Genomic DNA, 17,235 nt, shown 5'->3' on the forward strand with positions numbered 1-17,235 from the left:
AATGCGCTGCCCACGGGGCAAAGTGCCACCTCGCTGTACGCTGACGACTTCACAGCCGTGTCAGAAGACCCCCCTCCTCCTCACCCAAGCAGCCCACCCCATTGCATCCAAGCTTCTTGGGGGGTAAATGAGGCAACGCTCTGCTCCAATTCAGAGCTGGCTGTGAACGCGACCCCCCCTCCCAGCACACCAACAGTCAGCCACCATGCTCCCTTCCGCTGTTCTCCACAGAAATGTTTATTAACTTGAACAAAATGTATTGCTATAAAGACGATTACAGATGGATAGGAGCGAGTTCTCAGTGGCTTTGAGCTGAAGCACCCTGTATTGCGAAATGCTTAAACAGTTGGCAGAGTCTAGTGGGATCAGGTCTCGGAACAACTTGCTTTAAAGGTAAATTCTGCAGTTAATTAATCGATACAGAAGAATTCTATCAACATAACCAGAGGCTGAATTCATTTCATACCCCTCCCCCACCCCACCCCAAACCAAACACACAGGCCACGGCATCATTGCATGCGTCCCAGAAGCCACACACTTCAGGCCTCATGGGGATGACCTCATGAGCATAGAAAAAGTAGTTCAGCATGCATGCATCACTTAACGTTAACCAACAAGCCAGTCCACGTTTCTGTTCCAGCCCAGAGTGCTGCACACCTGCATCAGATCATAGGCTTTCATTAGTGAGAGAAGGTGTCAGCGGTGATCAGACAGAAAGGAGTGCTTGGGTAGGAGGGACTGATTCAGCTTTTGTCATAGCCCCGCAGCTCGAGGCCCAGGGTAGATGGAGCAGGTCAAAACAGGCAACTAAATCCTGGAATCTGTTAAAAATGCTGAAATGAGGCAGACACACTAACGAAAGACACTGGGTGAAGGCAGCCATACTGCCTGTAGTTCGAGTTAGGGTATTGGTTTATCCCGGTCTTCAAAATAACTGGTGACCTAAATGGGAAGCGGATATACCAACTAACCCGACTCATTTTCCCTCGCCCAGCTCCATGGGCTGAGGAGTCCACAGTCTGGGAGTCAGCTCTGGAGGGCTGGACCCTGCTGTGACTCAGGATCAGGGTATGTTCCAGCAGAAAGGGGGTGACTGTATACACACACATACATGCAGACACATCATACAAAAAGAAAAAAAAGCAACGACATGCACAGACCGTTTTCTATGGTGGAGCCCCATCACACCAAAGCAAAACCCCCAATCACATCTCAGAAAAAGTGGCAAAGCAACACAAGCAGAAAGTGAACACACTCAAATCGCTTTAAAAAGAAAAAAAAGAAAAAGAAATGAATACATCCATGACCCTTAAGTGCTCCCCTGAAGTCAGAGAACAGGAACCCCCGAAGCCAGCAGGACCTCCGGCGGACTCGGCCCAAGGAGCCGTCTCACACTAGTTTGAGTTCAGACTCATAAAAGTGCATTATGATAATAAGCATGTGCAATTAATGGAAAGGAAGAGTCACATGGTACTAGGCTACTGGAAAAACGTGGCTATAAATAACAGTCGATGTCCAAAATAAATATCAAGCATTTCTGAGCGTTGAACCAGGCCATAAGACAATATAAATGTAAAAAAAAACAAACAAAAAAAAAAAACAATGTAGTTCTCGTTCATTTAAAACAGTCAACAGTAAATAAGGAAAGACTTCCAGACACATCAACCATGTTTCCCAAAAAGGGGAGTGTTAGGAGCAGAAAAGGGGTTGGGGAGGGTACGACGGAAGGGCAGGGGGAGGTGGCCAATCACACTGCTGTCTCCCGAGAGGAGTCTGTGCAACTGGGGGGGCAGCCAGGCCGAGTATCGGCAGGGGCGGCACCGCGCGGACTCTTGTATATCGACTGCGGCCTGGATTTTGAGCACGAGGAAGAGTCTGTCGCCACCTGGGGGGCGGGAGTGGCAGCAGCGGCAGCAGCGACGGCGGGGCTAGCGGCCGGCTCCTCGGCAGGCCGCGTGCTTCCCCGGGCGCTCTGCTCCTGCCTGCTCCCCACTTCCTTCTGCTTCGGTAGCTGCAGGAAATCGGGAAGGACCAGGTGCTCCTTCGTCAACAGCCCCCGCTGGTCGTCGACCTGACAGGATGCTCTGGAGAGGAGATCGAGAAGCCCTTCCACAGGACGGGGAAATAACATTAGTGGGCATCCTTCTAACACACTGAAAATGAGGAATATGACGACAACCTTAGCAGCGTTAATATATCCCTGCAATCATGCGGTTTATGAAAGTAGCTGATCTATTACTGTAGATCTTTCCCTCCAACAGAATTTGAGAAGTATAAATTAATAAAGTTAATGAAAAAATTAATGAAAGTCTTACTGAAAGAATTTGAAATTCAGACAGTGACAGACATACGTTGGACAATGAAACAGTGTTTGAGGTTTCGCGTCCAGTCTTTACTGATAGCTCTCATTAATGGAATGTGCAGAGTGTACATATACAGCTGTACATAAAATATTGCAATCCACACAATTTAATGGGAGACTTAGAGCTCAAAAGAGGGCAAGTTGTTGGTGCGCGTCTCGCTGGCACATCTGTGACCAGGACGGCAAGTCTTTGTAGTGTATCGAGCGCCACGGTATTCAGGGTGATGTTGGCACATCACCAAGAAGGACGGACCACATCCAACAGGAGTACGTAAAAAATGGATGAAAGAAGCAGCTTTCTGAAAGGGTTGTCTGGGTACTAACGCAGATTGTATCCAAAAAACATGAAACCACGGCTGCCCAACTCATTGAAGAATTAAATACGACTCTCCTGTTCCAACCAAAACTGCTCACTGGGAACTCCACAGGGTCAGTAATCATGGTCAGGCTGCTGTAGTCAAAAACATTTGGCAATCCATGCCAATGCCAAGCGTCAGTTTCAGCGGTGTCAGGAGCATATATCCTGGCCTGTGGAGAATGTAAAACATGTATTGTTCTCCGATGAGTTGTGTACCCGGGGGAGGGGGGGGATTAGTGATTGTTTGGGCGGCAATATCATCCCCTAGGCCCACTACTTAGTCTAGGTGGGTGCATTACTGCCAAAGACTACTGAACCGCTCTGGAGGATCACATTCACCCAGTGGTTCAAAAACTGTACCCTGAAGGTGGTGCCGTTTATCAGGACGACAGTGCACCAATACCCAGCCTGGTGACAGAGTGCTTTAATGAACATGAAAGCGAAGTTGAGCATCTGCCATGGCCTGCACAGTCACCAGATTTTAATATTAATGAGCCACTTTGGGGTGTTTTGGAGGAGTGAGTCGGGAAACGTTTTCCTCCACCAGCATCATATACTGACCAGGCCACTGTTCTGCAAGAGAAATGGCTCAGAATCCCTCTGTCCGCTGTGCAGGACCCGTATTTATCATTCACAAGATGATCTGATACTGTGTTGACTGCAAAAGGAGGCCCAACACCATACTAACAAATTATTGTGGTCTAAAACCAGGTGTTTGTTTCATTGTCCAACCCCTATGCAAACATACAATAAATAAATCACATTTTTGTAATCAATTAGAGGGGAATTTTAGTAATGGGGCTGTCCAGGCACCCCCACTGTCCCTCCACTCTCCTAGTTCTGCGCCCAGCATGCATTGCGATTCAGTCACATGACACAAGTCCCAGTAACCTGCATTGCAGGCTCTTCACGTGTCACATGGGAGTGCTACAGCTCCGTCCCCCCAGCTGTCTGTGACCTACCATCCATGTCATTCTTCTTTACTGCACAATTTTTGGTTCTTAAGACTGGATCGAGAGAACTGGAGCTGAACTGGAGAGAACATTTCTCAGCCTCTGTGATACCTGCTGCTTTCTCCTGGATTTGGATTTAGGGAAGAAGAAAAAAAAAGGTTTTAATATTAATCACTGTCTCCACAAAGGTCACATGTTTGCTCGTTTCCAGGACAACAGGCGGCTATACCCACCTGCGGCGCTGAAGCTCTCACTCTGGGGGTGGGGAAGCTGCTCTGATCTGTTCCTGGGGAGGGAAGCCAGCAGACGCACGATCAGAAACACACTGTTAAGGGCAGCTAATGTTCCAGAAAGCACTACTTCACAGAAGCAGCTCTTAGCTCTGTTAAACCATTCGGAGATGCTGAATGTGATATTAATGAAGTTAATAAAATTGGCTGATCTGGGGCAGATATTGTTCCACCATCAGGGGGCACAACACAGAGGTGGTTGATGCTGGAATCATGGACCTAATTTCACCTAAATGGATCAGAACCTCCCCACCACCCCCAAAATTCTCTCAGAAAACTGCAGTGGATGAGAGGAGGGGGGGGGCTGACAAAGATCGAAAACAAAGCTTAGAACCAAAAATAAAAAAGGAGGGAGGGAGGAAGTGAATCACAGGGGTGTGGGCACAGCCCTGCCAGTGACAAGTGATTAATCAACCCCCCCAGCCACCCCGTAAGCTCTTGTTCAAGACAGGTTGGTCTTCTCACTGCAGACCTACTGAATTGATAGGCAGCAAAAAGAAAAGCCTGGAATTGTGAAAAAAAGCTCGCTGTTGACCCTGTGACTGCTCAGAGGGCAGGGGTCTGTCGGAATGATTATTCACCATGTACTCTGTCCAGCTGAAGCTTCTTGCCAGACAGAGAGAAGACGCTCGTCGTCAGGTTTACGGGCTCCTTCTTCTCACTCTGGAAGCAGACAGAAAAGTCAAAATTTACTTGTTTTTCCTCCTTTAACATGCATCTTTATAACTTTGTTTTTTTTCCCCCCATTTGCTTGCCTGCCTAACCAGTGAGACCAGTAATGGATGGGTGACTAATTGGTGTGGCTAATTAAGACTTTTTCTAAGAAAAAGTTTCAGCTACGTTTCAGAGAATGGCACACAACTTGAAATGATTCCTATTTTAACTCTTTCCTGCCCTTCTGAGGTCAATACATCCCAGTGAGATTCTGGTCAGCTGAAGTCCCCGCGCCTCACCGTGGTAACCACAACGTCCTGAGGCCGGAGATTGTGCTTCTGGAGGACGGAGGACAGTGCGTCAAGCAGCGTTTTGCTGGACTTCACCACTATGCCCGTGGTCACCCCAGTGAAGACCACCTCCAATCTGATACACAAACAGTCTGTGAGCAAAATCTGCAGAGAAGCAGCATGGTGGTGCTGTGTGTTGGGGGGGGGGGGGGCAGGAGCCCACACACTTACGTAATCTTCACCCGTAATTCCAGAAACACTTGCTGATCTTTCAGCACAGAGCTGTCCTGGTCCAGGGACAACGGTTGCTGGGGGGATAAAGAGAACAGTCTGTACAATGAGCTCCAGGGGGATTGTGGGTAAAGGTGCCTCACACCTGGCCAGGGGGGTGCGACACACAAGTCCCACCTTGTCCTTCCCCTGTAGATAGATGACGACGTCACTGAGGGCGAAGCCCCTCTTCTCACAGAGACTGGTTAGCATCTCCCGGATCATCAGGCCAGATCGGGCCGGTGCCAGAGAGGCTGTACCGTCTGGCAGGTACACACAGCAGTACTTCTCCACCCGCGCCGCCTCCCGCGGACTGGAGCTCCCATTCTGTGCAGAGAAGGTTAGCGAGCTGGGAGCTGTAGGTTTTTACATCTTAGATTGTCAGGAGGAGAATCGAACCCACCATTACTTCATGCTGACCTGTGGATTAACATTGCCGCATAAGTTAAATGCATTGGCATGCACCAATTTGTTTGCACTATTTGAATTCATGGCCTGAAGGAGTGAAGAGCTTGTGGTCGCACGCCGTTCCTCAGGAAGCAGACGCATGTCACCATACCCCATCCTGCCAGGCGTGGTCCCTCACCTCGACTTTGCTCTCAGCACTGCCCGTGGATTTGACCGAACACTGGGACTCGTTGCGGGAAACGCCACGCTCGGACACCTCTGCCGGAGCGAGGGAGGAGAGAGAACACGCACTAGGCACCCTCCGCAAACCAGCATGCTTGGAAAAGCACAGATCGTCATCTCATGTGTGCAGATTCCCAAAGAGCCAGCCCCCGCCGCTGACTCCGTACCTCCCCACGAACCCCTGGTCTCCCCCCTCTTGTCCCGGCCCATCCGACTCTCGAGGCCCTTCTTCTGGTCCGAGCCGTCCTCCACGTCGAAGGGGAGGGACTGCCGCAGTTTCGCTGCTGCTTTCTTCTGCAGCTGCTGCAGGAAAGCAGACATTGTTGGTTAAAGTCAGGCGACCTCTCACATCACACACAGACAGATCGTGTCAGATGTCCTGCTTGTTTAGGAAGTGCAGTCATGAACCCGTGAGAACTGCTTCCTCCAAGATATAATTTAGTTTTCATGCCATGCAAACACCTAGGGCTATATTCAGCAAAACCTTGGTTACATAAGAATTTATAAGCATTTCAAAATGAATTCTAATTGTAAATAAGGTGCGCTACATTGGCTTTTGTTTATTAAAAAAAAAATAAAAAAAAACTGTAGAACTGCCTCTGGTTTAACTTTAGTAAAACATCCTGCAAAGTACTAACCAGAAGAAACATTTGCTTAATATAAATAAAAAGAGCAACAATACATAAAAACACGCTTGTGACAAAGGGCTTTGACATGCGAGTATAACACCTGAGATTAAGTATTAGGTCCCAACAGTTTTCAGAATTGACTACAGCTCCATTTGTAATAACAGGGGTAACTTCATAAAGTTGTTATTAATGCATGCATCCCATTCACTCTGCCATACTTTCATTACATACCTGTAAAGCACAGGTTTGCCGTCACCTACAAATCATATATCCTGTACATTATGCTATATAATCCTATACTAAGGGTGGGCAATCTTATCCAGAGAGGGTCAGTGTGTATGCGGGTTTTTGCTGCAACTCCCTAATTAGAGTACTAATTAGAGGACTGATTGGCTGAAGAGTCCTCACACTTGGGTTTGAGCAGCTGACCAAAAGGTTACCCCTAAAACCTGCACACACCCCTGCCCTATACGTATTAGAGGTATAACAGTATGGTTTTCCCATGGTTCGGTATGTGTCACAGTTTCTGGAGCATGGTAATGGTTTGGTTTCAGTATCTTTATATTTAAGAAGACAAAAACACATCACCCTTCAATTAACACTTAAAAAGCTACAGCTGGCAATCAGAGTACACTAAGTGTGGATAGATGCATAGTCAATACTACCAATGCCACAACCCAAGAGAGCGCAGAATGTTTTTGATGCAGCGGAATCACAAAAAGGGGGCAAAAAGAACCTATTGTGCTGAGCCATTTTAATAAAGACGACAGCTCTTTTAACATGAAACACTATTAACAGCCACTATCGGTATAATACAGGCAGATATACGGTATCATATCCCTAGTTTTTATTTTTTAGGAAAAAAAATATATTCTGAAATTCATGCCAATAGATATAGGAAAACAACAGGCATATCGTAATACACGTGTGTATTGCACCAACAGGAACACACCGAGCGGTTTGGTAATATGCCATGTACCATTACACCCCTAATAAATATATGTCACCTCAGACGATCTTACAGCCTCACCTTCCTGGATGTTTTGAATCCATGGAGCAGCGTACAGGTCAGGGTTGGGGTCATTCTGGAATGCATTAATCAATTCCAATCCAAAATCAGGAAATGAAACTGCAGTTGGAATTTAAGTCACCCTGAAATTAGAATTCAATTCCAATTCTTTTCCCCATAGATTTTTTTCCCCATTCCCAGTTCCATTTCTTGATTTGGATTGGAATTTATGAATGCATTCCATAATGGCCACAATCCTGGTACAGGTTCTGCATTAGGCCTTTTTTTACACCTTACCTTTTTGCCGTCACCAGTGGAGCTTCTGTCAAGCGACGCATTCTTAGTGGAACCCGGGTTCTTGGGGTCAGGCAACGACCGGCCTTCGACATCGGCCAGCATGCAGCTCTGATACATGGGACTTCGGACAAAGCGCGTGTAGCTGTCGAACTTCATCAGCTTGAAGATCTGAGCAGGAGAGCGACAAAGAGGGTGAGAGGGTAATGCCTGAACTGCAGTCTAACTAAAATGAATGGGAACATCAGAAATTCCACCTAAAGTTCGAAGCTTTGCAAAGATGTCCTTCAAAGTAAAAAATGTAACAAGCATACTTCTACCACAGTGTCTCATAATGGTTGGATTATATAGTGGGAGAACCATGATTTCAGAATTATGAAATTCATGGATGGGATTACTGTGAACTGTCAGTCACTGACTTGCGGGCCACACTGGTTACTTTATTAGCCTCCAATGGGCTAATCCCCCATACACTGCCAGGCACTGCATGATCTGCAGCAACTCCTCACACCAACTGGAACAACAAAGTAACACCAGTCCCAGGACCTGCTGTTGGGCCTTTTGGAACATGTCTGGTTTGGGGTCTTCCAGGTCCTTCTCATCAATGCGTGCCGTGTCATCGATATTGATGGCATGGAAGGCGTTATTCGAGAGGTACTCGTCGTAGATGAACCGCGCCTCACGCTTCAACTGCAGGAGGGTGAGAAACAACCAACCGTTCAGAGTAATTGGAAAGCGCCTGTACTGAAGATGCAGCAAGTACTGACAGAAACAGAGGAGTGACTAAGGGGCTTTGCATAACTGCTCACAATCAATCAGAAACTCATGCAACTCAAATTTCCCAGTGAGGCCTCCAAGGAACAGAGGGTGAACCTGGTTCCCGTTCACCAGGGTTTAATTCCTCTTTAATGATGATTAGGTTACAGTGGACACCAAAACAACGTAAGCTTCAATAATGTAGGCTCCATAAAAGTGGGGAAAAGGGAATACAGACATCAAGCTTAATACTGAAGTTGTGCTTTATTTAGAAACCTACATGTTATTTAACCCAAGAGGAACACATCTTACAATAATCACTAATGCACACATTTTTAGATTTAAATTGTGCAGACTAATTGATGTGATGAGAGATAACAAAAAAAATCAACTAGAAAAAAGGAAATTTAATTATATTTTATATTTACATTATATATGTACAGTATGTGTGACAGAGAATTAAATTTCACACACACACACACACACACACACACACACACACACACACACAGAGACCAAAAAGTACCTTATACTTGATTTTGTACATGTACAAAATTCAGTATGTTTTTTTTGTGTCGTCCCCTATCTGAAGTGCACATACCTCTCCTTTCTGATTGGCGGGAATTTTCTGGAACTTCTCGCATGCCTGCCAGAAGAGGATATTCTCCGCACTCACCTCAGACTTCAAAAAAGCCTGAACAGATCAGACATCCAAATTAGGCCCAATCGATCAGGACAGTCGGCGCCCCGTTGCATTAATTCCTGCAGCCCTTTCCTTCCTATATTATTCACCTTAAAAATCCAGTTCATCCAGATCTAACTGCAAAAGGCTGGTACCGCCAATGCAAGTTTGAGCACAACAAGTGCCAGAACCTTGCCGGGTTGAGTAACACACACCACACTCATTTGTTTAATCACAACACATCCGGAAATACCTGACTCACAAGCGCACGATTCCCCATCTCTGCCCCCAGCCACGGGGAGGATTTCACCCCAGACCCAAACTTTTTTTAGATAATGGACCAATTTAGATTATATGTGCAATTAAACCCTTCCAGGAGAAATACAGCAAACTAATACAGGACAAAACCTACATCGGTTTCAGAGGTATGGAGGTTAGGGGTTAACAGACCGTGAAGTATTCGATGCCAGTGGCGTCTTCCAGCAGCCTCTCGAAGCCGACAGCCCAGCTGGCCACTTTGCCCACCTGCCTATCCGAGCTTCTCCCACGACCATCAGGGACACCCAGGTGGAGGTCTGAGTATCATCCGAACATGTGCACACAAACACGGGACATAAATAAGTTCACGCTTTACTGGCAAGACAACACATGGTGAATCAGCATCTTACAGACAACACAACCTGCGCTGAGAAAACAGTCACGTGGGTCTTGCAAGCGACACACTTATAGGAGAATGATAAGCCGACATCCAGGCTGCTCCCCTTGTGCCCTCTGCTAACTGGGATAGGCTGAAGGGATCTCATTTATCAAAGCATGCATGGAACAATTCCAAAATGTGTACATATGAAATCACCAGAATGCACAGGCATACTGGTATTTATCACATGTGCATATGAACAAGAATGTGAACGCTGACCTCAGACATTCCACATGTGGCCGTGCGCATGGCAAGACAATTAAATAAACGACCTCAACGAGTCCTCGGAAAGAGACCAAATAAATTGTGCCAGAAATGTCAGGTGTCTTGCAGAGCATATATTTAGTGACAGTGATATTATTTATTGGGTGTAGACCTTGTATGACTTTGGAACAATTCGTTGTCTTTAGCATGACCAGCCTGCACATACATAGATAGATAGATCATTCCATTTGTCTGATTGGAGTTGGAGTTCATGTATATTAGGGCTGGAACAGTTCACAAAAATGCACGGTTCGGTTTCGGGTCATGGTTTTAGGTTCGGTTTACTTTTTTCTCCTATTTTGTCAACACTACCACACATCAGCAGTAGATGATCCACCATTTAAAGTTTTCAAAGTATCAGTTAGTCAAGAACACGTCATGTAGTCCTGAAAAGAACGAAGATTGAGGCCACTTGGCATTAGCCATGTCACTGACAGTCTTGGTTAAGGCTGGGAGCTTGAAAACGAAAACGATTTTCATTTATTTGACAAAAAAGGTTTATAACAGTTTCCCTTAAATTCTTGCTCAGAACAAAGTTATTCACTGTCAAAGCTTACCTAAATAAGTTCTTACTTTAATTGTAGTTAGCAGTGGTTCTTACAAAAAATGTCTGAAAAAAGAGGAAAATGGCTTTAAAGCTGACCCCTAAACTCTGACTTTACTATTTTTATGACCAAAATAGCTTTGCTCCATCTTAGCAATGCAAGGATACTTATGACAAATCTTCGTTGTGTCTCATGATAAAGTCCGGGGATTATCGTGTTGCCGAAATGTTGGCGGGAGTGAATAGTTTACCGCAGCTCAAGTACTTTAATCATATGCTGAAATCCCACATCCTCCACCAGGGCATAAGGCTGCATATCTTTAGCTATGAAACATCCCGATGCTTTAGTTACGGCTTTTGCCCTGACTGACTTTTTCCTGAGAGGCTGTTTAGAGGGAGAGGGAGTAGTGGTAGTTCTTTCGTACCCGACTCTCTCTCCTTTGTGCTGTCAATTGACACACTGGCATGATGTCTCTGTAGATGAGCTAACATATTGGACGTGTTGCACAGTGCTTGCACACGGTCGCAGTTTTATCCACCACTTTCTTACCACCGTCACCGGAGGTAGCACAAATACCAAGATGATCTCATACAGCAGACCGATGCAGCTGCTGCATCCTCTGACTCTGGCCCTTCTTTGTTGCTTGCCCTTCCCACAACTGACCTGACTGCTCCACTCTGCCCCTTCACTAGGTTACTGGAGGTTGTTTGCGCATGCACTGAACCGACCGATACACACGTCCCGAACAAAGACAATGAAACTGAATGGATGGAAAAGGTGAGCAGACATGAATAAACCGTGACCGTTTTTCTGACTAAGTGCCCAAGGTAGCCTGCCTGTGATTAGCTCTAGCTGATTACATACACACATACACATTAAAAAAAATCTGAATTAACTAGCTGAACACAGAAGAGTGCAGTGACAGAATTATATTAATAACAAGAAAATTAGTTTAGGCCTCGTCATCCTGTCATTAACCAGACGATGACAAACAGACAGCTGTAGTGCACACCACCCACACACACACACACACACACACACACACACAGCAAATATATTATAGACAGGGACTTAAAAAACCAAAATAGCACTTTACTCTAGTACATGTATATAAAGATATCAGGTTTCCAAACAAAGCTAGTGAGAGCAGACAGACACCATGGCCAGGGGTGCAGCTCAAAGTGCAGCGGGGGAAGACATGGATTTTTAGACGACACTGTACCAGAACCACTGACTCATGTCTAAACACGATCAGAACAAGAGCAGTGGTAACATCTGTGCCGTATGATTAGTATTTATGTCCATGCTGTCCGTACACCCAGCTACCAATCACCGGTCCATGACAGTGTGGAGCTCAGTTCACTGCCCACAGCAAATGATTGCATGTTTGAGGGTGTATCTGAACCCATCGCACATATTACAAGGTTGAAGACACAGGGCAAGGAGACCATGCACATGCAAACACCTTTCCAGCTCAATGCCATGCAGATACATGAACAACTCAATCTGTAGGTACGGGAGCATGAACAGCACATGTCAGATGTCAACCGATGCTTTGGAGACTAAGCACCTAGAGGTGAAGAGATGCGGGCGAGCAGATACCTGGATGTGGCCAATATGTCAAACCTCTGCCCCTCTCATTTAGTACAGGACCAGGACTAGGACCTGCATGAGGTATGAGCTCCCCCACTCCACCCCAAAGCCTACAGCAACCAATCACACAAGTCGGCGATGGCCACCTTACCTCCATCCGACGCAGCCAGGGTCTGTAATGAGGAGACAAAGAGGAGGAAGAATTAAAGTAGATGAAAAAGGTGTACAAACCCACAAAAACCAACATTTTAAATTTACAAATATTATGGTGGTGTTTTATCTTCCGTCTTTCAAAACGCAGACCAACACCAACAGTCACCTCCAACCCAGACTGCAGGTCTTAACTTCTCGCCCCAGAAATAGACAGTGTGTGTAGGGTTCCAATTATTTTTTTTTTTTGCTGGCCTCAATTCTGACAGGAAACTAAAACTAGCCTCAAGGTATGACTGAGTGTTAATGCTATATATGAAAGCCCCCAGACACGTAGAATTTATTTTAAACATTATTGCCCTCAATGCCGTAACGCATGTTATGATTAGTACGATTCAACAATGCAGCACTACTGAACACACATGGCCTTTAATCTAAAGCATGCGTGTTCCCAATAAATACGCCCACAAGAGACGACCAGGAAGTTGATTTGCTAGGGGGTGCCCGGGAGGATGCATCGTGCTCCTTCCGTACGGCCCATTTCAGATCTGTCACGAGAGTCTCTGCAGAGAAGAGAACGACGACGGAAATGAGACCACAGAGCTGACAGCAGTGATGTACTTCAAAAGCAGAGGGCCGCGGCTTTTGCTTGGATGCGGGGCAGCTGGGTCAGGTACCCTCCGCTGGTTTTAACAGGATACGATCGACGTCACAGACTTTCATTCACACTTTAAAGAAAATGAAGCGTGCAGCTGCAGGAGAAACGGGGCTTAACGTCACGCAACAGCAGCTCATAATAAAATTTGAGCCTTGCTCCAGGTAAACTGGCTGAAGTTTCTGTTCAGAAAGAACAAGTTTTGCTTGAACTCCACCCAAACGCTGCCCCAGCCTCCAAATTAGTGCAATCCCCATCACACCTAGATGGAGCCTAGAAGTTCTTTTCTCCATCCTGCAGCATCTCGGAGAGCAAGCAAATGCTCTTTCCAACATGGATCGGACCCATCGATAGGATCTTTCACACTAAACATGGGCTGGAACGACACACCTCAGTGCCTGAAGCCTCACAGAATCCCCTACTTTAACATGAAAACACCTTCCAAAGAAACAGAAGCTCCTGGAAAATTCCTGGAAAGAACATCAGGAACACATCAATATAAACATTTCTGTATTTTAGTCCCATGTGTCCATATTACCCACAATTATTGGTGTTTAAATCCCATTAACTTTATTTAGATCCTCATGCTCCTTCAGTAGTAAAGTAATGCCTCTTATTACCATTCACTAATTCCCTCAGAGACTGAGCACTGGAGGGACAGATACACAGCTTATTCACACTGACCATTCTGTCACTTGACCACTCAGTCTCTCCCCCATAACCATCCCCATAAACCTCACAGACCAAAGTAAATCAAAAATATATCATGTACAATCAGCTGCCCAACAAGAAAGCCCTCCCCCCCCCATTCACCTTCTGTGATGTAATTTGGGTTGCTTTTAATTTATGTTCAGAAATAGTTGCCAAGTAAAACTGTGTAAGTGGGGCACGTATGGCTAGAGTATAACTTTAGATAGTAAGGGTGATGTCACAGGTGGGATATAACCATTCCCTGAAAATATCGCACCCAAAGGCAAAGATTTGACAGGCCACTCGACCAGCGCACATTTGGTTCCAGGTAGAGGGTTTTCAAACCAAACCCTTCCCCAACTCGAAGGTAAAATGTTGAAACCAGATCATACCCTTAAGCGAAGATGACCAGCAGAATCCGACGTAACCCATCAGAATTTCTGTACCCTCAGCTCTGGAAGCACTCTTATGCAAAGCACCCGACAGCAAGCATGTGACCAAGTCCATATTTATAAAAAAAAAAAAAAAAAAAAGTTAATTGCAGAAAGTTCCGGCGTGACCTGTGATGCACCATCTGAGGAAATAAGACTGCATCTCTGCACTGAGCAGAGTGGTCAGATGACGACATGCTCAGAAAAAACGGTCAGCTCGATCAGCAGTTGCAGAGTAACGAGTGGCCTTGCCTAGCGTCTCACGTCACGTCTCTTAGCATCAGCCGCACTGGGAGAGTTCTCTGGTTTGTGCCGATTTCAGTCACTCTCTCCTGGGCCAGATCTCAATGCAATTTCAATGCCAGTGTTTCCCAACCACAGGGACCCATAGTCCACATTTTTGCTTCCTCCAAGCACCCTTCCAGATAGTCCATGTGTTTGCTCCTACCGAGAGCAGGAAAGGAGCAGAAATGTGAACTGTCTGACAGGGAGCTTAAAGGGATCAAAAACATGGAGCGACTGTGGGTCCTTGAGGACCAGATTGGGGAAACACGGCCCTAGGCAATATGGGCCGGTGTGAGAGTCAGGGAACGACAGTGAGCATAACTTGCAGCTATACTGAAGATGTTGCTCAATATCGCCGCATCTCTGAATCACACATCCTGTTACACCAAACTCATGAGCAGAACTGACAGAGCAGATGTGAAAGATGCTATCAGCTCAGACTTCTGCCAGCTGTTGAGCACAAGGTCTCCACAAACTTGTCCCCCGATTGACACTCAGAACAGAACCCAGCTACAGGAATGTCTAAGCATGACAGTCAAGCAGTCATAGAGGCTCAGCATCGAAAGGCCACCCCCTACCCCCAGCATACAAAGATTAGGCTTTCTGCTCCTACCTCAACCATCTCCCTTGGCTGTCAGACAGTTGATGGGCGTAAACCGAGACCTCTCAGCCACATCCGCTAACCCACAACTTCCCCCTGCTGACACACACTGCCAACATCTGAGACCCACGACTTTATGAAAGAATAATATTAGAAATCAGACCAGATGAGGTTGGTACCAGGCCTATGAATTAAAAAAAAATACCACCGTCTGTCAGCACATGGAACCTTGAGGAAGAGCCAGTTGTGCTGGGACTGTGGCACACTCACTGTTCACCTTGCAAAATGCATGTTTTATCTTATGATGGAGAAATAGAAAAATTGCTTGTTCAATTTCAGAGATGCATAATTTGCAAAGGGAGGTGTGGAATGTCATTAGCAAGATTTTTTGCATTTTGGACACCAAAAACAAAGACTGAAGCCAATTATTTAAATTCAGCACCGTCACTGAGCCACTGAAGCATCAGCGTGGGCACGAACATGTACGGTGTCCATGCAAAAATCAAGTCTCCAAACGTAAAGTATACATGCAACTCATTACAGCAAAGCCGTCTCAGATCGTAAACCCACTGCAAACTGCACTGTAAACCATACAAACCAAGAGTTCGACGGGTTAATAGCACCTTCGGCGTTGCCTTCTTGTCCGGAGACCCGCGGCCATGTGGACGCGCGGTAGCAAACCGACTCCGGCTCGCGCTGAACCCAGATGTGTTACCGGGGGCAAATAACCCTATGCCCACTAGAAAGCCAAGCAACTTAACACTCACCATTTGATTCACAGGAAGTCCGAGAGTCTTCGGCGTTTTGGACATGTCCAAAAGTTTAGCCACATCGACGGAATAAAAAAAAAAAAAAAACGGGCAAAAGCGGGGGGGGAACGAGCGAGCGCTGACAGGTCGCAGGAGAAAGAAACGCCCTGTGCCACTTCTAATTCTCCAGCCTCACGCTGTCAAAACTTTATCTGAACAGGAAGCCTTACCATAGCAACATACCATAAGAGGAAGTGTAGTTACCGTGAGCAGAGCAGTTATTTTCCTTTTTCTGTTGCCTAAAACGTCCGCCTCTTTATTCATACTTTGCTGCTGAAAGGCGGATCCCGCCTCACGAGAGAATTACTACCTTTGCGCGAAGCGACACATCGCAGGCCTGCCGGGTTTATTTGGCTGTTGAGGAACGCGCGCCGCTGACTAAAAAAAAAGCGCGTGCAAAAATGCCAGAAGAGACGCTCCGCGAGACTCCTAAGGCATGCAAACTGCCCGCGGGCGCTTAACCTGAATAGGAAATCACCACATACTGGTTATCGATGGCATCGCTGCTATTGCTTCACCTCCACACGACCCATGGTTTAATATAGCGAACATCACTAAGTGTTTTCTTTATTTGATTTTTTTTATTTTACCTAATGTGTGGCTGGATGTTAATTTAAAACAACAAGGCTCACCTTTCCTACCTGTTTGCGGCGGTGGGGAGCCCCCAGAGTGGTAGAGGTGCTGGGCCTCCCACGTTTTGGGCAGAAAAGCGCCCGAGTAAGCAGGTGACTTAAGCTGCCGGAGAATCCCCGAAGGGTGAACACTCTCTATCAAACCAAGAAAACAATGCGGAAAAGTTTTAAGAAGTGTTTTATTACTTGCAGTGTGGGATCAATCGAATACAAAATATTATATTTTTGTGGGTTAAAATATAACCATACGAGCAAAAGTAGGATCTCGGTGATACGCCGCTGTTTGATTCAAAGTACAATTGCATTACTAACAAAGACGTACCTGGCAGTAAATTCCCTGTAGAAGATGCATTTAATATAGCGCAATATTTTTTTTTGTAAAACTGAAGCCAAATTACTACTATAATATGACGTAAATGGACACACCACAGACCGTGACTAGTGCCTTAGTTTCCAAAAAAAATCGCTTTGCCTAGTACTGTAATTAACCAGCTGTAAACAATCAGATTAATTAAAGTGCTGCCTCAATCAGTGAAATGGAAACGGTGCCTCTTTCCCAGCGTGATCCTCCTCTTTTTTGGAAACTAAAGTTGGAAACTGGTTTGCGTGGCTTCGACCCCAATGTCAGCATACAAATCGAGCGGAATATGTATTAAAGGCAAAATGTGGAAGATGGAAGAGTTACTTTCATTGAGTTTTTCTAAAT

At 45.9% G+C, this 17,235-nt stretch overlaps 1 protein-coding gene across 3 annotated transcripts; it reads right to left on the reverse strand.

The window, feature by feature from the left end:
- Positions 1-219: 219 nt before the first annotated feature.
- Positions 220-16,249, reverse strand: LOC125750577 (regulator of G-protein signaling 14-like). Of its 3 annotated transcripts, none has more exons than XM_049028638.1 (15): positions 15,856-16,249; positions 12,428-12,449; positions 9,628-9,752; positions 9,097-9,189; positions 8,286-8,429; positions 7,743-7,910; positions 5,975-6,107; positions 5,764-5,843; positions 5,316-5,504; positions 5,139-5,215; positions 4,917-5,043; positions 4,545-4,626; positions 3,907-3,959; positions 3,785-3,797; positions 220-2,106 (listed from the first exon to the last, which is right to left on the reverse strand). In XM_049028638.1, exons 1-15 carry the CDS (start codon positions 15,898-15,900, stop codon positions 1,748-1,750), a joined length of 1,710 nt encoding a protein of 569 aa, XP_048884595.1. In that variant the 5' UTR covers positions 15,901-16,249; the 3' UTR covers positions 220-1,747. The 3 variants fall into 3 exon arrangements, with proteins under 3 accessions (XP_048884595.1, XP_048884594.1, XP_048884596.1); XM_049028637.1 differs by having other exon boundaries at positions 5,975-6,110; positions 15,856-16,246; XM_049028639.1 differs by lacking the exon at positions 220-2,106 and adding an exon at positions 2,119-2,890 and having other exon boundaries at positions 5,975-6,110; positions 15,856-16,243.
- Between the last annotated feature and the right edge of the window lie 986 nt (positions 16,250-17,235).

The sequence above is a fragment of the Brienomyrus brachyistius genome, chromosome 10 (genome assembly GCF_023856365.1).
Source record: "Brienomyrus brachyistius isolate T26 chromosome 10, BBRACH_0.4, whole genome shotgun sequence".
NCBI classification, from domain to species: domain Eukaryota; kingdom Metazoa; phylum Chordata; class Actinopteri; order Osteoglossiformes; family Mormyridae; genus Brienomyrus; species Brienomyrus brachyistius.

Excerpts from the sequence above, each read along its gene's own strand:
- LOC125750577 (XM_049028637.1), bottom strand. The coding sequence starts at position 15,900 with ATGTCCAAAACGCCGAAGACTCTCGGACTTCCTGTGAATCAAATG. Across the intron at positions 9,190-9,627 it reads CTGGCATCGAATACTTCACG|GCTTTTTTGAAGTCTGAGGT; the intron begins GTCTGTTAACCC and ends TGATCTGTTCAG. Across the intron at positions 5,844-5,974 it reads GACCAGGGGTTCGTGGGGAG|AGGTGTCCGAGCGTGGCGTT; the intron begins GTACGGAGTCAG and ends TCGCTCCGGCAG.